This window comes from Vulpes vulpes, chromosome 15 (genome assembly GCF_048418805.1).
Source record: "Vulpes vulpes isolate BD-2025 chromosome 15, VulVul3, whole genome shotgun sequence".
Classification (NCBI taxonomy): Eukaryota; Metazoa; Chordata; class Mammalia; order Carnivora; family Canidae; genus Vulpes; species Vulpes vulpes.
The window spans coordinates 87,448,222-87,469,702 of NC_132794.1; the positions used below are offsets into that span (position 1 = coordinate 87,448,222).

The following is a 21,481-nucleotide window of genomic DNA, read 5'->3' on the forward strand; positions in this document are numbered from 1 at the left end:
CATTTCACAACAGGTGAGGAAGATGTTAAATGTGAATGTGTATTTGGTTGACCTGACTCTGGCTGCAGGCCTGGGCCTGTCGCACCTGCTCCTTCTCCCAGGCAGCATGGGGAGTCAGAGAGAATGAATGTGTCCTCTCTATTGACAATAGGACCCAACCCCAGTCTGGCTGCTCCAGGATCCAGAGACCTAGAGAAGGCCACAGGGAGAATCTGGAAGCCAGGACAGGAGAAAGAATGAAAGTCTGGAGAATCAGAAAGGCATGTTAAGAGTACTATTCTTTGTTTCCAAACGCCCTTACCCACCGGTGCCCACCAGTCTGGTCTTAGGATGAGAGGAATGTGGGGAAGACAGGAAGGCATATGGAGAGACTGGAAACTAAAATGCCCACAAAGGCCTAACCAATGAAGAGAGGGCATGAAGTGGGCTGAAAATAAGAACAGGGAGTGATGGGAGCAATGAACTAGGGAATTCATGCCCCATCTAATGGGTTGCTAGGCCCAGCCACTCACCTCAGGCCTGGTATTATCAGATTCTGATTCAAGGGAAACTGGGATGGGACCCCTGGGTGGTTCAGCGGCTTAGCGCCTGCCTTCAGCCCAGGGCATGATCCTGGAGTCCTGGGATCAAGTCCCACAACAGGCTCCCTGCATGGAGCCTACTTCTCCCTCTGCCTGTTTCTCTACCTCTGTGTGTGTGTGTGTGTGTGTGTGTGTGTGTGTGTGTGTGTCTCATGAATAAACAAACACAATTTTTAAAAAAACAAAAACAAAGCTGGGAATAGATTTTCATGCCTAATTTTTAAAACACTGTACAGGGCAGCCCCAGTGGCGCAGTGGTTTAGCGCTGCCTGCAGCCTGGGGGCGTGATCCTGGAGACCCTGGATCGAGTCCCATGTCGGGCTCTCTGCATGGTGCCTGCTTCTCTCTCTGACTGTGTCTGCACCTCTCTCTCTCTCTCTCTCTCTCTGTCTGTCTCTATGAATAAATAAATAAAGTCTTTAAAAAATAAATAAATAAAACACTGTATAATCTAAACCAACCATATCTATGAGCTCGATCTATCCCAAAGCAACTGTCTGCAATCCCCATGGAGGGAGTCCTTGCCCAATGCCTGTGGCCTCAGGCTGCATGTGAAACCACGCACAGGTACAAGGTAGCTAGTACTTCCCATTGCCAAGACTCCCATACCCCTTGTCTCACAGACACCATAGGGGCAAACTTAGCATAGGGCTTGTATCTACAGGGAAGGGTTTTGCTGTTCTGAACTAGTATCACACATTTTTTTCATCAGGAAAGGAAAGATAATGAAAATCTATGGTAGGATTTAAATGACGGTGGCCCATCAATTGGGCCATCACATTTAAGTCACCTATTAACATAGGTCTCATCCTGAAAATGTTAGTCACATTATGCTTTGGCTTTTAACTTTAAAATTATCTAAAATTAACAACCAATATTGGTGAGTTTCAGCCAGCAAACTTCAAAGCATTCATTTGAGGTACAGCAGTGGTCAATTGATGGAGAAGCAAGCTCTCAAAATGCCCCTCTATCTACTTCCTCTCAGCACTAGGCTGGCAGGAACAGACCCAGGCCTCTACCTCCAGGGTTGGTAATGCTCATGTTTGCCACATGCTCTGTTTCTGATCTATGAACTTAAAATCTTAGATAGGGGGCACCTGGGTGGCTCAGTTGGTTAAGCATATGCCTTAAGCTCAGGTCATAATCTCAGGGTCCTGGAATCAAGCCCCATGTTGGGCTCTCCACTCAGTAAGGGGTCTGCTTTTCCCTCTCCATCTGCCCCTCCTACCCTACCCGTGTTCTCACTCACTCTACTCTCTCTCTTTCTCTCTCTCTCATAAATAAATTAATAATCTTTAAAAAACAAAGATGAAGTCTTAAATGGATGACACATACTTTCCTGAGCTCTCTTCTCTCTTACCTAAAGGAGTGAGGTGTGCTCAAGGCTCAGGTACTGGGATTCCCAGAGCAGCTAATCGACAATGAAATCCCCAAGGGAAGGCTGAGATAACACCCCTTTACTGCAACAAATGCATCTATTGAAAAGGCTGACACTGATCCACCAGCCCCAGGAGTGCCTACCCCACAGCGAATGCGGTCTGGCTGCACCACCATCAGGTTCCCAGGTGAAGTCTGCAGTGGCAGGCTCTGCTGCTTCAAGCAGGAAGGGACCTTCTCGTCCTCGGTCTCTGTGTCAGTGACTGAGTCACAGCCAGAATCTATGGGACAAAGGACATCACTGAATAAAAACACAAGGAAGGAGAACTGATGGGCATGTTCCACCCCATGAAAGCCCCAAACATTACCAAATAGGAAATGGCTCTGAATGTCAAATAAATAGAAGCTGAAGAGAGTGACTCAGGAAATCATGAAACACGACCTGCCGGGAAAAAGTCAATTACCCGGTAGGCAGCAAGGGTAGGATGCCAACAAGAGGACTGTGGAGAAGAAGAACAAAAAGTCTGAGACAGGATGTTGCCCAAGGCTGGGAAGTCTACTCTTAACCAGTAGATTTCTGGAAGATTTGCCTCCAGACTTCCTGCACTGCTGGCTTTGGTGGCTGCGAGGAAAGGAGGCCCCCTCTCCTCAGGTGGGGTCAAGCATGGGCTGTCCACTTAATGGTCATCTTTTGAACCCCAAGTAAGACATGTGCTATCCAGGAAGCCATTAATCCTCAGGGTCATGGCTATCCAATGGAAACACTCTGGAACAACAATGAAAAGCAATCATTTCAAACAAATCTTGGATCAATATAACTAGGTCCCAGATCGGTACCATAGCTAATACCTATACTGTGCACAAGCTCAGAGCAGGTGAGGAGGAGTGTGCAAATGTGTGAGGCATGGCATGGAATGAGATGATGCTGAGATGGTGTAAGTAGAACCTACCAGACCTCTAAGGCAGAGGCTCTTAACTAGGGCCCATCAATTGATACCTTGTGTGCAAGATTCTGTCTGTGTGTTTGTGTGTGTGTATGTGTGCGTACTTGCCTATACTTCTCTAGAGATAGTACAAAGCTTTCATCAGATCCTCAAAGAGGAACAAAATGGCTAAGAATGGTTAAGAGATGGAAGGTTCATCCAGTTCCTTTCTTGGGCTTGCTCTTCTTTACCTCTAAACCACTTACAGAGCCAGGCAAACATGTCAGGCACTTGACATGAAAATTAATGAGACATCAATCCTGTCTTCGGAGAGCCCACAGTCTAAAAGGGCAGGTCCCGTGAGAGGTAAGACTTATCTTGGCTCATTCCTGCAGCCTGGCCTCCTGGGGAAGGAGGTGGCCTCTGGCAGAGCTCAGAACAGTAAGCCCTAGAAGAATGCTGGGGTGGTGCACTGAGCCACTGATGTATCCCACAGAGAGCTGCACCCATAGGCTTGGCCATTAGACCTCAGGTCACACCAGGGGAACAGGCTGTGCTCCCATGACCATGAAGGCTGAGGTTGGGGAGCTGGTCTAGGGGGCAAGGCACCATCACGTCCTACTGCTGTAGCTGTGAGACAAGGATCTCCAGGATATGCTCAGGCTGGGGAAAGGGCTGAGGATTCCCAGATATGCAGCTTAAAAACTCTGCAGCCTCAGACAGTGGTCTTATCCTATAGCCTATGTCTGCACTGCCAGATGCCTCTGCACAGCCCCCAGACTGTGATGGGCAATGAGACATACTCCTGTTGTTCTTCCCCTCTCTGGGATTTCCCCCAAGACTCACTATTCCACAAGGCCTGGCAGAGCCAGCCAGGTCTCTGATCCTGCTTGCACAATAGGAATCCCAGCAGAATTTAGTGTTAAGAGACAAGGCAAAGGGTCCTGGAAGTTCCAAGGAGGGTTGATACTGGTTTTCACTAGCCATCAGAGGCATCAATCTCTTATAGCTCTCCTTTCTTTTCCAATCCTAACTCCTTTAACAATGCCAGTTATCCCCCTCAAAGGCTAAGTGCAATAGCCTCCCTGGCTCCCTGCTTTCCAGCCACACCAATGGAGGCTGCCACTTTCTCTGCTGGATCTGTCCTTCCCTGCTACCTTCTCTTCTTGATGGATTACTTCTATAACAGTCAGGATGGTTACCTCTACAGACAGAGCCGTACACACCACACAAGCCGTACACACCACAAGCTCCCACCCACCAAGGGAGCCTGTTTAGGAAAGAGCCAAAAAGATCAGGGATAATTAATATTTTCTCTTCTGAATAATTATATAGTATCGTATCAAGCTTTAATATTTTATTATTTGATGCCTAGACTATCCCATTTTTTCCATTTCTGAGGTTCTTCCTGAATAAGAAAAAAAATCTCATTGACTTAAACACCTAATCAGTTACTTAAAACTGCAAGAACTTCCCCAGAATTCCTCCAGATTTGTTTAGACACTACCCTGAGCAGCCCAGTGCCAGGCACCAACTCTTGCCAATTCCTTGTTCTAAGTGATTTTACAGGTATAAGCTCCCTGGGACAGACCCAATGTATAGTCTACCATTGCTTCAAAAAAGAAAAACTCAGGATCCCTGGGTGGCGCAGTGGTTTGGCGCTTGCCTTTGGCCCAGGGCGCGATCCTGGAGACCCGGGATCGAATCCCACGTCAGGCTCCCAGTGCATGGAGCCTGCTTCTCCCTCTGCCTATGTCTCTGCCTCTCTCTCTCTCTGTGTGACTATCATAAATAAATAAAAATTAAAAAAAAAATAGTATCTGCTTGTTGGATAGGATCTTAAAAAAAAAAAAAAAAGAAAGAAAAACTCTTCATTTCTCCCAAATTACATATCTGTAATTAGTCAGCTGGCCAAAGAGTCAAAGCTCTAGTAAATATATTAAGGAAAGAACAGAGAAAATATAAGTAAGCCATTGAGAAAGACAGGATAATGACAGATATGGAAAAGAATTTTAGAAACATACTGATGTGAAAACACTACACTAAGAATTTTTTAAATTTCAACACAATTTTATAGAAAAATATTAATTACCATAATTGTCTCAGAACAAGTAGAAAATCTGACAAAATCAATACTCATGGGAAAAAATTCCTTTTTTCAAATAAAATTCAGAGTACAAGTCATATAACCCCTCTTCTTGCATTGAATTTTTTTTTTAATTTTTTTTTAATTTTTTATTTTATGTGTAGAGTATCAACTATATGAAGAGACATGCATTTAAAAGGTCGGAAGAAAAAAAAAATAAAATAAAAGGTCGGAACAAAATCTGGGCTTGGCTTGTGCATGGCCCTTCTTCCCTCCCTCCCTCTTCTTTCCTTTCTACCTTCCAATCTTTCCTGTGTTTTCTGAGTTTACACAATGAGAAAGCACTTGGATAGGGGGTTGGGTAAAGAGAAAGCAGCCGCTGAATCCTTTGGTGAATTGTGTCACTAGCTTGGCACAAACGAGATTGACCCTTAGTACTGTAGCACTTGGCAGATAATCCCCAGCATTCAGATGGGCCATGTCCACAGTTCCTTCCAGTCACTCGAAATGAATTCACTCATGGCAGCAGTGACAGCTAATTCACTTCAGGAAGTCAGGCAGGATGCCATTCATCCTGAGGCTGATTCTGGAGGCCCTAACATCACCACCACTTAGGTTTCTTCCAGCCATAGCTACCTCTTCCAGGGCATGCTACAGACTGGGCCGGGGCCCGCTTGCCTCAGCCAACCCAAGGTTTCCTTGAAGGAAATGCCCACCCAGATGGAAGCACCACTGAAACCCACCTGACAGAATGAGCCAGTGCCAAGCTTTGCCACCTATGTATGCGATCCCTCATGACCCTCCCCACCTTGAAGATAAGGCGCTGCCCTGAGACTCACATACATAATAAATGTCTGAGTGAGGGCACCTGAAAACCCTGAGGACACTCCCCCACCATGTAAATTATCATTAGGATACCAATAGTATCCTCACTGCTTTAAAACTGAACAATATTCTCTCAGCTTTTATGAGGTCCACAGGAACTCGAGAAATTATACACAAAGACTTCCTGGGTCATCTGGCTCACCAGAGTCTCTTGTATAAAGGATCCATGTGGCAAATACTCCTTGGATTCAGAGGCAGGAAAATCTTGTCTCTTCAGAGAACTTGCCTGTTTTCTCCTATTAGACAATAAGAACAGGCTAATGTGGTGCGTTTCACTTTTTGCCCTTGCTGCCAGATAATTCAGTGACAGTTTGGTCACTTGTAACTGCTGTTACACTCTCATCCAGGGCCATGGTCTTGTCTATTTGTCTTTTCTCACATTTTGTTTAATTTTGGGGGCTGTTCCAAATACTTTGGGGATTTAGGCCAGATGTGACACCATGTTTCTCAAACTGGCAGCTACCAAAGGCCTCAGATATACAGTCCTTATGGGAATATGTGCTTGGCCTTTTCATTTAGATGATAGTGCCTCTAAAATGAAATGCAAAGTCATTCCAGATGATCTGTATGACCATGTTATAATTGGGTCCTGCCATAGGTTTGTGATGTCTGTGTGTACGTGTGTGTGAGTGTGTTTGCAACCATTTTGCAGCTGGATCGTGCTACACTGGATGTCAGGGACCAGTGAAGAAAGAAGAGAGGAGGCAGTGCAATATGTAAAGGAGGTGTTTGGGATCCCTGGGTGGCGCAGCGGTTTGGCGCCTGCCTTTGGCCCAGGGCGCGATCCTGGAGACCTGGGATCGAATCCCACGTCGGGCTCCCGGTGCATGGAGCCTGCTTCTCCCTCTGCCTGTGTCTCTGCCTCTCTCTCTCTCTCTCTCTCTCTCTCTCTGTGACTATCATAAATAAATAAATAATTTTAAAAAAATTAAAAAAAAAAACAGTAAAGGAGGTGTTTGTGTCACATGAACACCAGAAGGTTACCCTGTATACTACTTTATATAGAAAAATGAGGTGGGAGATCTAAGTCCCAGAATAACACAGGGGAGTGGCAGCAAGCCCCCCTCAATGGAATGGACGAGCACCACAGCCTCGTGCCATGTTCATGATGCTGCTTCAATAAAGCATCATCTGGCAAAATGAATACATTCCTTAGCCTTTTATTTATTTCATACCTATATTGGTATCTTTCTTGCTCATATTGATATGTTTTGCTTTCAGATTTGGGAAAGAACATCAAACATAAGGAGTTGAATGTGTTTATAGATATTTAAAAACATCAGAATAATTTGCCAACACTAAAGATTCCTAATTTTTTTTCCCTTATGAGGGAGTCTCTACATTATTTGGGTGTATAAATTCTATGAATTTTGATTGAAATGTGTGTATGTATGCAACTGTATCCCCAACGACACCACACGGAGCAGCTCCTGCTAGGTAGGGTTGGTGACAGACTCCTTCCTACCAAAAATAATAGAAGTTACTCTTTATTGAATATTACAGTGACTGCTTAACAGTCTTAATCTCATTTAATACAGGACAATGCTGGGAGAGAGAAATCAATATCCTATTCTCAGTTTATAGATAGAAACCCTGTGCCTGAAAGATGGAAGTAAGCAAGCAAGTGGGAGTTTGCCCTCCAGGGGTCTGTGCCTTGCCTGGTTTGTGGATGGGTCCAGGGCAGGAAGCAGCTGTCACTTGCTATTCTGTTATGGGGTTGTGGCTGCAGCTCAGAAGACAGGATGTAATCTTTTTGCTCACCAGTGCCTAGTGGTGCTGCCCTGTTTTGAGCCATGATACCTTGGGTTAGATATGCTGCGACCTGCCACCAGGGCCAACAGGCACATCCCCAAGGATGGCATTTAATCAAGAGACACTGAATGCCAATGAAACCAGCCAGAATCCAGCAAGCTCAAGGGGCCCCTGACCCAAGGCTGCACTCTCTTACTTTACAAATAAGTTTTCAGACTAACAAATTTGCTGTCTTTTCCCTGCACATTATCTGGCACTCAGTCAGGACTACAGCTTTTTGATAGCTTGCATGAGGGCCAGAGAATGGTGTTTGCAGATCTTGGAGAGTTTTTTCAGAATCCACAAGCTAACTTCTCTTGAAAAGTAATGCTAAGCTTTGAGAACGTTATAAACAAGGATCATTCATTAGAACAACCACGTTTGGGACACCTGGGCGGCTCAGTGATTGAGCATCTATCTGCCTTTGGCTAAGGGTGTGATCCTGGGGTCCTGGGATTAAGTCCCGTATCGGGCTCCCTGCAAGGAGCCTGCTTCTCCCTCTGCCTGTGTCTTTGCCTCTCTCTGTCTCTCATAAATAAATAAATCTTAAAAATTAAAAAAAAAAAAAAAAACACGTTTGTTGAGCATTTACTATATGCCAAAAACCAGGTAAAACCCTTAACATATATGATTCCATTTTATCACAACTAAGGGATTGATATGATTCTGCCCATTTCACAGATGAGAAAACTACGGCACAGAAATTTAAGTAAGTTGTCCAAATCACATAAGTACTTACTGTATGAAAATTTAACCCCCAAGTCCATGCTCTCATGAACTCTGATAGTGTATTTCACATTGTGAACCATGTAACCTGTTGAATAGATGATTCCAAAGTGTACAGCAAATATTCAGTGATACTAAACCACATGGTAGAAAGCAATCCTCTTTCAATTCTTCCAATACCATTTATATTAAGAAGAAGGCTTGGTAAGCTAAGAGGATGCCTTGAGTACCCCTCTCACATGCTTTTCTTTTTCTCCCTTTGTACAATGGTGAGAACAAGGCCTTAGGCCCACAGGCTTCTTTCTGTAGGCATGAGTATCCAGTAGAACTTAATACCACTGTTTGATTATTATTGTCTTTATTTTTGAAGTTACTTTCTTTTCATATTAAGAGATACTGGTTTTTCCATTATACTGGGAAAGTTTCCTTTTAAACAAAATTTACTTAGGGACGCCGGGGTGGCTTAGTGTTTGAGTCTCTGCCTTCAGCTCAGGGCATTATCCCAGGTCCTGGGATCAAGTCCCCCATCAAGTTCCTTGCGAGGACCCTCCTTCTCCCTCTGTCTATGTCTCTGCCTCTCTCTCTCTTTGTCTCTAATGAATAAATAAAATATTTTTTTAATTAAAATAAATTTACCTAAGTAAAAAACCATGAAATGACTCAAAGAAAATATTGTTGCTAGTACAATGGACATAGACTGTGGCAATGGCTACATGACGCTGTGAATGTAATTAATGTCACTGAATTGTATAGCTATAATTGGTTAAAATTACAAATATTGTTATATATATTTTGCCACATTTTAAAAATTGGTTATGTAATATACCAAAAAAATGAATTTTATACTTTAAATGGGAGAATTGCATGGCATATGAATTATATCTCAATAAAACTGTTAAAAAAGGAAAAATATAAATAAATAAATAAATAAATCTGTTGTTTTTTTTAAGATAAACCAAAATCCACGTTGATGATTCTCAAATGACCAAAGTTTCAGAAAAGCTGAATTATATTATACTGTTTCTCTTATGTTAAACTAAGTGTATTAGTGATTCTTAAAATAAAAGTGAAGGGAGGAAGGGAGAAAGAAGGTCTGTAGCATAAACATGTTGAATTATTTTCCCCAAGTTTTAGATGAAAAGGAAAAGAAAGCAAAGAAAGAAAGAAACTAAGGAGAGACATTTCTGTAGAGAATGAAGGCTTTTCACCAACCTAGCCCCAAATGGAATGAAACAGAAATGATCATTAGGGCCAGTGAAATTGAGGTCATTGGGGAATGCGTGTCCATGGGCTGGAATAAAATAGGAGATGATTATCAATTGTGTCCAAGATTTCTAGTGCAGTTGATCAAGGAAAGAGTGAAGAAAAGTCAAAGATTTATTGGAAGAATACAGAAATGAATAGCCACACAGTGTAGGTGGCAGTGTCCATGAAAGAAAGGGGCCGTGTTCCCTCTTCATTTGCATCCTGGGTCAGGGACCCAAATTTAACCATCACACAGATGAGGCTGGAACACAGAGAACTGCCTGAAGTCTGAAGAAACGTCCAGTGGCTTTCCCACTCAAGATGAAACTTCTCAACTATTACAATTCTCACCCATCCTTCCCAAGCCACCATGATGAAACTGTAAAACAAAACGATGTCTGAAAGCCCGACATAAAATGTTCTGAAGCCTGAGCTTCCATATCACCTAGCAGATATCTACTGATTGTGTCTGACATGGGACCCACCGGGGAGTACCAAAAGTGTGTCCTCTGTAGTCTGGGCCTTAAGAAGTTTACAGCTAAAATGGAAAGAGGAGGCTCCATGTGGAAAACCTGAGAGAACTATGGAAGCCCTTACCAGCAAGCACCAGCCTGTGTGGTGAGACTGTAGCTACAACTAAATCAAGTTAAGTTTCTAAGTGTTTAAAAAGTGCTGGCACAGGAAAAATTGAACAGAAGTCCAGAGAGTTGAGACAAACTTCCTGAAAGATGAAGGAAACAAGCTGACACTTTAACAGAGTCAAATAGCATCTGGATGCTAAGATTACCCTTTGGTGAAAAAGGTACATTTCCATTTAAATTAATAAAATAATTCATAATTCATTCCTTTATTCCTTCAATATACATTCATTGCTTATCGATGAATAACAAATATTCAAGGCCTATCCTAAGACCCCTCCAAGTAATGTAGGGGTGAGAATACTTCTGTCCTCCTTTACAATGGAGAGACCACACAGGCGAGAAACACAGGACAGTGTCTTTCAACTTCCAGAGACAAATGAGAACAAGAATAATTTCAAAAAAAGCAATTATGAGGGATAAGTAGGAATTTATAAATAAAACACAGTTTATGCCCCCCAGAGGATCAAAGTAGGAAGGACATCCCCAAAGAAATGACAAGTAAGGCCTTGAAAGGCACAGAAAATGCTGACATGGGGGTCAGAACGACTTTCCTGGCAGAGGTAAAGGCATGATTAAGGGCACAATGGCTTGACAGCAAATGTGTCTGAACTACAGGAAGCAATGCGGGGGCACTTTCTATATGGGATGAGAGGGGAAAGGTAACCTAAGGGTCAGAGAGAACCCTGAATGCTGCCATTCAAGGACTTTGGTTGTATATCAAAGACCTGTCAGCAAACACTATTCATGAGTAAAAAAAAGCCTATAAAACAGAGATTGAAAATAGAGCTTTATTTTTCTAAAAGTGGAAGAACTTTGCTTGTTTTTTTTTTTTTTTTTTTAATAATTCCAGGGACACAAGCAGAATATGTCAGTTCTTTTGTCAATCTTGGTCAGAATCGAGAAGGGGCGTGGCTGACCACTCATCACACCCTGAGCAGCAGTGCCTCCAAATGTATAAAATAACATAAACTAGTGGCTAACAAGCTGTTACCAAGCCAACATCCTGCTCTATCCGCTCTCATGAGCAAATGAGATGCTATAATTAACCTTATGTCTGAAAGTATATCACAAGCATGGTTCACAAAATGCTTAGAAAAATGATTTGTAAGTAGACTAAACATTTCTCCTACCATGTATCTTGTTTCTAAGCTATTAGCTTAGAAAATCAGTGTCAAAGTTATTATCATGTCCTTAGAAAGCACAAAGGAGACCTCAAGACTGGCTTCATCCTGAAATTCCGAAGGTGTGGATCCAAATGAAGGAGCTTTTGCTCCCTGCAAGAGCATATGGGTTCTGGGGTGAGGTGAGAGGCCTGTAATGGTGGGACTCAGGTTTTGAGTTTCAATAACCTCCCCCTAGCTTCCTGGCAAACATCAAGACTGCTTATTCATTTTAGTTATCACCCACGGGTCTTTCTTCCCCCTTGTTCATCCACCTTGGTTATGGGTATTGAATTTCCTGTCCAATGAACCCCTCTCACTTAAAAAAACTCCCAACACAATGACAAGTATACCCAACCTGAAGGTTACCAACTCCTGGCAAAGTCACATAGTCATCAGTCATAATAATGGTAGCAGAGTCAGAGGAATGACTTAGCCACTACATATCTTACTGGCATTAAAGTCAGAGGTGGGGGGAGGTAATGATTATTTAGTGATATTTAGTGTGAGTTCATTGTCCCTGTCACCTTCATCATCCTCCCCCTCTTCCTCGTGATGCCAAAAAGGTAAGGAGGGCAGAGTCCTATCAGCATAGCCCTAACTCAGACTTTAAAGAAACCCATGGCGGCCACTCTGCCTCCCTGGAAACAAGGAGAAAGGAACAGAAAGGAGGAGCAAGAATCAGTCCTCTCCTCCCACAAGCCCATGCTGACTTCCTGAGCATCCCAACACTTGCCAGCTCACCTGTCACAACCAACCTGCTTTGCCATCCAGATGTTCTGTGTCAGTTGCAGATTCCTGAGGCTGACCGGTTTCATTACACATCAGTGGATCTGCTGCACTAGATAGAGGGTTCTGGATCAGGACTCTACTTGTACATCAATGCCAGTCTTTTCCAGCTCACATAGACAAGGAATCCTTTATCCTTCCTTCACCAGATAATTCCCCTGGTCCTCCTCAAGGTTATGAGCTAGGCAGGAGGAAGGGAGACCTCAGGTCTCTCAGATCTCTATCCAGCTCTAAGTGAACTATTTCACTAGTGGCTCTAAGTGAACTATTCAAAGTGTTAGTTTTGTTTTGCTTTAAAGCAAAAGATGACTGGCTCTTCCCTTCCCCTCCCCAACAGCACCCTACCTGCTCTTCAGCTTGAATAAAAATAGCCCCATAGCTGAAGCTGCCATGACAACCAGAGAGACCTTGACAACAGCACTCCTGCCCCCCAGCCTTACTGGGCCTCTCCAACCCTCTTCCAAGCTCAACCTTCAGGAAACTTCCCTGAGTACTCAAGCCAAACTACTCCATTCTCATCTGAGAAGCCAGGGGTTATCTGGAGTTCTCATACCACTCCGAGCCTCAGAAGTTTTAATGTGTTCTCACTTTGTCCTTTCAGTGTCCTCAGGAAGCTGTGAAAGAGGTCAGTATCTCCCACTTTGCAGCTGGAAAATGGAGTGCACAAGGACGTGAACTGACTTGTCCTAGGTCATCAGCAGCAGGTTTAATGGTAGAACGACATTTGAAAACTCAAAGATTCACATCTCCTAACCAGCTCCCTGTCTGAAGGAATGGTTGATCTCAAGAAAGTTAACCCCAGTGGAGAAATAATTCCTCCAGGGAGCTGCTTCTGGCCACAGACAGAAGTCCTCTCAACCAGTCTCTGAGATAAATCTGGAAGAGTTACAGAAAGCCACCTCTACCATGGATCTGGCATCTCTGGGGATGGCCCAACCACAGCTTTCATGGGCCAAGTTTATCAAGATCCTTAAAAGCCCTGTTCATACCGGCATTCCAAAAGCTATCACTGGGGAGAAGGGTCTCCACCAGGACTCTCAGAGCAGGAGGCTTGAAGGCCCCTGTTTCATCGTTCAGGAAACCCCAGTGTTGCTAACCAAGCACGAGGTACCACAGCCCCCATGAAGGTTTCCTCTTTCTTCATCTCTTTCCGATACTTATAAATGTGCTTCCTCTCTCTATGTAAATTTCGTTCAAATGGCAGGACACAGGCTTGTAAGGAGGCCATTAATAACCACCCTTTAAACAGCCTCTTCTGAGTTTCCTGGTTCAGGAATCAATTCTAATCTAAACAGACATTGATGTCTGGATTTACTGGTGTGAGGACAGACAGATGGGCTTTGTCTGGGGCAGGCCACAAAAATGCAATTTATTTTCACCCAGCCAAGAACTGAGAGGCGAGAAGCAACTCTTTTTTTTTTTTCTTAAGATTTTATTTATTTGAGATAAAGAAAAAAAGAGAGAGAGAGAGCATGTACCAGTGAGGGGGAAGGGCAAAAGGAGAAGCAGACTGCTGAGCAGGGAGCCTGATGTGGTGTGTGATCCCAGGACCCTGAGGTCCTGACCTGAGCCAAAGGTAGACACTTAACCAACTGAGCCACCCAGGCATCCCTTGATAATAGACATGAGCTTAGGAAATTGTGAAGAAAACTTCCTTCGTTTTTCTTCTCTACCACCCCACTTGTCACACTTATAGGAAAGGCTGAGGTGAGGTTGACTTGTTCCCACTGTTGCTGACCACTAACATTCTACCCAGCTAGAACTAGGAAATTGGACTGGTCAGTTTCACTTTCCATTTTCAGGAGGGGTAACTTTCCTTCCTCACCCTGAAACACTGCATCTGGACTCACAGTAGGGTCATGCTTCTCCTCAGCAATCGCCTTTAAGAAAGTACAAAACAACAAGACAGTACTCCAAATTCTGCTTAAATAATTATGGGCCAAAATAGAAACTCCTTTAACCCAGAGTCTGCTGACTGCCTCCCACCCTAGTAATTAAAACCTGTGCCATTTCCTAGCAACATAAATGTAGCTGCTGGTGGGGTTCTGGAAGAGCACAGTCAGCAAAACCGTAGGGGCCTAGATTCAAGTCCCTCCACAACCATGGACTGGGTAATCATGACTTTTCTAAGCTTCAAAATTTCCTCTCCTTTAAAATGAGAATATTTATACTCCTGGCCTGCCACACAGGCTTGTTGGGATTAAGCGACAAAAGCAGAAGCCTTCGAAAAGCCAAAAAGAACCAAAGTTAAGTATTTGTTATTTTTGTTATTACTCATTTACTGAATGAGAGTTCTGCAAGATGAGTGCCCACGTAGAAATGGGCGGGCGCATACTTCTGCACCTGTCCAGAGCCGGCCCCGGGACGTGAGTGTTAGCCGGCCCAGGGATGCTCCGGGTAGCCAAAGAGACATGAAACAACAGAGAGCCCGCTACTCCCAGGCACTCCACGGCAAAAGAGGCGTGCTGGGCCCACCAGCTCATCCAGTGAGGTCGTTCTCACTGGCAGCCGATGGGATTTTTTGTCAGCATGGAAGCCTGCATCCCCAGGCACGGTTAGACTCTGTGAGAACAGGCAGCGCGGTCGGGGCAGGGTGGCGGCACAGTACGTGTAAGGGCCCCGCCAGCATTCAGACCCCAACTCTGTCACTTCCCATCTGCCGCTTCGCTCTCTGCCTCAGCTGCCCCACGTGCACACGGAAACAGTCACACCACCTATCTCACACAATAGTTGTAAATGTATAATGAGCTGATTCACACAAAACGCCTCAAGAATACCTGACAGAGAGTAAGCGCTGAAGAGTTATTAGCAATTAGTATTGTTTATCTGTTGACCAAATTGTTCTTCCACTGGACCGTGATTCCTTTGAGGGCAGATTCCCTGACATTCATCTTTTAATCCCCAGAGCCTAGAACATAGTGAAAATCAATAAATGTTTCCTACGTGAAAGGATGAGTCAGTGAATAAGGAAGGCAAGACTGATCACCTAAGGAACTACCAGGGGGTAAATACAACAGGGAGGACCAACACTGGGCTCTGTGCCATAGGGCTTTTAGTGTGGGGCCTGGAGAGAAAGAGGAAATTGTCTGACACCCCCTCTCCCTCCCAGTTTATGCCAGCAGGCTGAGCCAAGCTGCCCTGGAAATTCCACATGGTACACGCACTGTGTTAGTCCAGGTCTTCTGAAAAGCAAACACTGAAATGGAGTTAAACATGCAAGGATCATATCAGTGAGAGTACCTGTGGCAGAAAAAGGGGAGGAAAGGTGGAAACCCATAACATGGTCTGAGCCCAGATAAAGAAGAGGGGGAAGGAAGGATGGGTATAGGTGTCCTAGACCACTGAGCAGTCTAAGGAAACTTCTGCAACCTCTCGAAGAGTTCTCAAGCTGAAGGAGGCCACTGGAGGAGTCCCATGTCTGGGGGGGTGGGGGGGGCGGGGGGTAGGCTACCTGTTACAGTATCCCTGCTGGCTGGGTTGCTGGCTGGGCGGGGAGCAGGGGGAGGAGGAGAGTGCTGCCAGAGCCTTGGGCAAATACCGGTTTGGGTTCAGAGCATAGCCCTGGGGCGTCTGGTCAATTCTACTCAGGGGGAGGTCTGCCAGGTGCATTCTCACCATAGTCCTTAAGAGCATTGGATTTAGGGTCCAGACAAGCTATGTTGAATCCCAGCTCTTGCCAGCTGGTTACCTTAGGCAAGTTATTCAACCTCTCAAAGCCTCACTTTCCTTATTTGCCAAATGGAAATTACAATTCTAACTTCTCAGGATTGTTACTGTTGTACACGGGGCCTGACATACAGTAGGTGCTTAATAAGAGGCAGCTGCCATTTCTCTATATTTACTACTAATAATGAAGTACTTCTATTAGCATTTTAGGACATGAAAACAGCCCCCATTGTTGCATACTTATATTTGAGTCTTGTGAGTCTACTATAGGGACAAGGGTCATAAGCCTAGAACCATGGTTAGTACAAATTTAAACAACCAAACCAGTTTGTCTACAAATGAAAGGTCACAGGGACTTCCCTATTTGGTTATTTCCTGGAGGGGAGGCCAAGGTGGGTCATAGAGTGCCAGAAGCCACCTAGAGCCATTCATACCTCCTCTTCTCTGTCTGCCTCCCAAGGAAAGTGTGGTCAGCACACCTTTCTCCTCCAAGAACAGGACCATCTCTGAGCTCTAGAGACAGGGCTCTGTAGTGCCACAAACATTCTTAGCATCTGTTTGGGGACTCTTTGCTTGCCTTTGACCTTAATTGTTTTCCTAAAACCTTGGCCAACTTTCTGGCCATGTCATCGCTTGGCTACCGCTGGCTTCTGGCCCCTACATCTGACTGGGGTCACGGAATGTCTGCTTGTGGGCCGGCGGTGACCCGAAGCACTTAACAGCTCTTTCAGTGCCCAGTCAGCCACCTTGAGGCTCTCCTAGCTTTGCTGACCCTCATGCCTCAGTGGCAGTAACAACTAAGAGCCAATAAGGAAGAGAGCCCCCAGACAAACAGGAAAACACACTCTTACCTCTTCCACTGCCATTTCAGTGGCCTTTTTGCCAGCCTCCATTTCCCAGATGGTCACCAAAAACACACACTGGGATTTTGGTGGGGGAGCATGTCTTTAAAGGCATGACCTTCAGTTTTTCTCACTGAGAAGACTCAAAATTAAACTAAAAATATTGATTTTGTTTAATAATTAACAGCTTGACAGAACTGCTCACACAGTATCTCCCAGAATGATAAGTTTCCATTATACCGGGACTTTTTCAGGAAATTTTAACTTTCCTATTGGAGCTGGACTCTGACACAAACTGCCTTGTTTCAGGCAGAGGCTGGAAAGCCAAGAGCTTAAAATAAAGGAACTGGCTGAACCTTCCCAGTGGAGCCGAACTGGGCCTTCCCACCTGAGGAAGGGGAAGGTCACTCTTTGGAGGGGAAGCAAAGAAAGCCACCCAGCAGCGAACGGACTGGCCTCTTGCTCACGTGGCCTCTAATGTGAACACAGCCCAGCCTTGAATGCAGCTTCTTTCTCTCCTCTGGTTCCCCAGCCACAGCTAGGAAAGCGCGAGGCCAGCTTGACACGAGAGCCCATGTCCAGGACAGAGGATTCCTGTCACCAGGGAGAAATGCTGGCTGGGCCATCTTCTGCCCCCAGTACACACACAAATATTTACAAGCTTAGTAATTAGCTCCTCCACATCATCTTTGTCTCTTGCATTGCATCAATTGCCTTTGCATTGATCCCTCTCATCAACTGAAAAATCAATCAGATTTGGTTTTCTTGCAAATCGAAATCCTTGAAAAATGATATCCTGAAGTAAAACCTGGGCATTCTCACACTTTGACTCTCAGGTCAACAACGATCCATTTAACCACCTGGCCCTGGTGAGTCATGTTCCCACTCCCAGTTGTCCTCCTCGGTGTTAAGACAAAGTGGACAACACGACTTGATTTCAGGGGCCTGGTCCATCCCCAACACTCAGTGATGTCCCACCTGCCATGTGACCCTCTGAACTTCTGGGAACATTTCTCCCCAACAAGCCCAGTCTGGGCTAAGTGCAGGACAAGATACATAGCAGGAGAGCACACTTTCTGGTTCAGAATCACAGGTATGAGACCAACCTCCAGTTTTCACTGGTATTTTATATTTAATTATAGGAACCATCAGAAATTTAATCAACATTGGGATCAGAATCAAGAGTATAGGGATCCCTGGGTGGCTCAGCGGTTTGACCCCTGCCTTTGGTCCAGGGCGCGATCCTGGAGTCCCGGGATCAAGTCCCGCGTCGGGCTCCCGGCATGGAACCTGTTTCTCCTTCCTCCTGTGTCTCTGCCTCTCTCTTTTTCTCTGTGTCTATCATAAATAAAAATAAATAAATCTTAAAAAGAAAAAAAGTATACCCAAGTGACTCACATCTGGGGGGGGGAAACAGGAGTATTTGCAAATATCCTGCCAGGATGATAAATTCAAACGGAGAGATTGTGTGGCTTTTAAAGCACAGTCAACATTTTATTACAATTTTATATTTTAAAATAATACAACATTTTTAAAATGCTTTTAGAAAATTTTTAGAAAAAATTTGAGTAATTTTAGAAAAATTATTTTTAGAATATGAACTATGGAAGGTGGACATCAAAAGGGGTTACAAAGATAGAAAAATGCCTCCCTGTAATCCACACACCCCTGTGTCCACCACTTGGCCTTGCCCCTGGGCCTCTAGGCCCCTCCCTCTGGCAGCTCTCAGACCACAGCCTCTGCTCTTTTTCACTTTTCCTCTCCATGCTGTAGGCCCTCTATATGTTGTGCTTTGCAAATCCAGCAGTCACAATATGATTTATTTCCCCTTTGGTCAGGGTTCAACAATCTTCCAAAAGTGGGGGTGGCAGACACAGACCCCTGGAGGAGAAGAGAAGAATGCTCACTCATTTGAAGTGGGCAAGGAGCACCTGGAAGGTTGTCATGCATAAAAATCTCCCCCACCTCCACATTCTACTAATAAAATCCTCATCTGAGTTATCATGGTGGGGATAATGCAAATGTCCTGAGGAAAGGTTCAGCTTCATGGTCACTCACACCTTAGTGAGAATTATTTTTGGATCTTAGATCATCCACGTTTGAACCATGCTAAAGAATCATTTAGACCAAAATTCTACCCAATATAGGATTTTTTAAAAATCAGAGTCGACCTCTCTTTGAATACTGACAGTGACAAAGGCTCCATTCTTGTCTGCTTCACTAATGGATATTTCAGATTACCTGGGAAAGCTCATCCTTACCTTCAGCCCAATCCTGCACAGTCTGTTAGGATGGTTTGTGGCAAAGTAAAGGAAATCCCAACTCAAAAGCTTTAAACAGGTAAGGACATTTATCTCTGAGTAGAAAACCCAACAGTGAGGGCAGATTTGAGTGTTGACTGCCACAAGGGTTCAGCGACATCATCAAGACCCCAGCTTCTTCCTATTTCTCTATCCTAACATCCTTCAGCATGAGACTCATCCTCAGGTGGGTGGCAGGACAGCTATGGTATGCAGGTTCACTTCAGCGACAGCAAGGTCGAGGGAAAAGAGAGAAAGATTCCCCCAGCCATGGACTCTACACTCTTCATTCACTCTGACCTTTCCGACCGCTGTCACATGCATAAGGACTGTCACCGGAGGAATGTCATCCACTCATGGGCTCCACCAATCATCCAGGGGGGAAAGAATGTCAGAAATTCCACCATAACGCCCATTGTTCCTGCCAGCCAGGAACTTCCACCTTGAACAGAGATCTCCCTTGCCTGCAACTCAGAACACAGCTGCAACTTTCCTCACAAAATGGCTCATCCAGGGTTCCAAATTCCAGGCTTGTCCTTCACTGAACACACTCTAGTTGGCCAGTTTCCCCCTAAAAGGGTGGCACCCAGAGTGAAACACCATTCTTGGTAGAATATAGTGAAATTATAATATCCTAAGACTAGGGAATGGTATGAGTGTAGCTTAATATTGTAACAGCTTTTAGTGGCAACATCACACTGTTGCTTCCTCATCAATCAAGTCGTCAACTGTAACCAGCAGTTTATTTTCACAAGTTATTGCCACGCTGGATTTCTGTCATGCTGCACTACTAGTTGAATTGCCTTTATGGGCTTAACAGCAGAACTTAGGAACATCCCTATTGAACTAGACCAAGATAATTTTGAATAATGCCTTTGCCGCTCAGTGTAATAACTACCCAGACATCTATACATGTTATCTGTGTATAAATCTATATTAGTTGGTGTTTTGTGCTCATCTCAGCCTATCTATAGTAATTCTATCAGCTAGAAATGTCTGGGGGCACTCACCTGGGCCAGGAGAGCTTCCCACAGACCTCTCCATTTCCAAACCAGTGTTACAACTGGATGAACCCTTGTGGTTCTTATTATGATTGCAAGATGCCCTTCAGCAATGGCCATCAGAAAACTTTGAAAAAATAAACATGTATTACTTACAAGACCTGGAAATTACATAGCACACCTGTGGCCACACAGTGAGGTCACGGAAGAGAAAGAAAGAGAGAGAGAGACGGCACAGGTCTGGGGTTCTGCTTTTACAGGGTTGAGGGCAGGGCCCTGGCATTTTGCAAGCTTACCCTTTAATGGTGAAGTTAAAACCTAAGAATGGTAATTCAAAGCAAGAAAAGACAAGTAGCCCAAATGGTTAATTATCAAAATCAACAAAGGTCCTTAAAACAAAGGAGCCTCAGTGTGGGGAGGTGGCTATTTATCTAGTCTTGTGACTGACAATGTGTTTATTCCATAGAGCCATCCTTGAAGCGGATGCCTCTTTGAAATGAATGCCTCTGCAGTCAAAGCTTAAATCAGGCACTTAAAAAACTGTCTACACCTTGCTAGGGCTGCCATAACAAAACACCACAGACCAAGGGGCTTAAACAACAGAAATCTATTTCCTCATAGTTTAAGATCAAGGTTAGAAGTTTAAGATCAAGAGGTCAGCAGGTCTGGCTTCTTCTGAGGTCTCTCTCCTTGGCTTGCAGATGGCCACCTTCTCGCTGTGTCCTCTCATGGTCTTTATTCTGTGCATGCACACATCTGCATCCTAATCTCCTCTTCTTATATGACACTGGTCATACTGGATTAGAACTCATCCTAATGGCTTACCTCCTAAAAGACCCTATCTCCAAACACAATCATATTCTGAGATACTAGAGGTTAGGATTTCAACAAATGAACTTGGAGGGGGGAAGGAGAAATAACTGAGCCCCTCATAAATTTGATGTCTGTATATGCTCTAGGTCAGAGAAAAATTAGACAGGAAATCTAAAACCAGAAGCTCTGAAAATCTGCTAGCCACTCCTCCAATGATGAACATTAAAGACTGGGGGCAGGGTGGCTCAGCAGTTTAGCGCAGCCTTCAGCCCAGGGTGTGATCCTGGCGACCCAGGATCGAGTCCTGCGTCAGGCTCCCTGCATGGAGCCTGCTTCTCCCTCTGCCAGTGTCTCTGCCCCTCTCTCTCTCTCTCTCTCTTTAAAATATATATTTTAAAATATAAAATTGTAACTCTGTGTGTGTGTGTGTCTCTCTCATGAATAGGTGAATAAAATCTTAAAAAAAAATAAAGACTAACCATTAATTCAGTTACCTTCTCATTTTGAAGAGACAACTTTGACAAGATTTAAAAGAATGTTGAAGAGAAAGAATGTTGAAGGGATCCCTGGGTGGCGCAGCGGTTTGGCGCCTGCCTTTGACCCAGGGCGCGATCCTGGAGACCCAGGATCGAATCCCATGTCAGGCTCCCGGTGC

The 21,481-nt window shown here is 44.5% G+C and overlaps 1 protein-coding gene across 4 annotated transcripts in view; it reads right to left on the minus strand.

Moving 5' to 3' along the window:
* The window catches only part of PIK3AP1 (phosphoinositide-3-kinase adaptor protein 1), a 116,109-nt gene that overhangs the window by 57,524 nt on the left and 37,104 nt on the right, over positions 1-21,481 (minus strand). For 2 of the 4 annotated variants that reach the window (XM_072739654.1, XM_072739653.1), the window contains exon 3: positions 2,103-2,239. In XM_072739654.1, the coding sequence (XP_072595755.1) occupies positions 2,103-2,239 (137 nt within the window). Of the gene's footprint in view, positions 1-2,102; positions 2,240-12,173; positions 12,446-16,721; positions 16,788-21,481 lie in introns of those variants that run through there. The other 2 variants (XM_072739656.1, XM_072739655.1) reach the window with 2 other exon arrangements.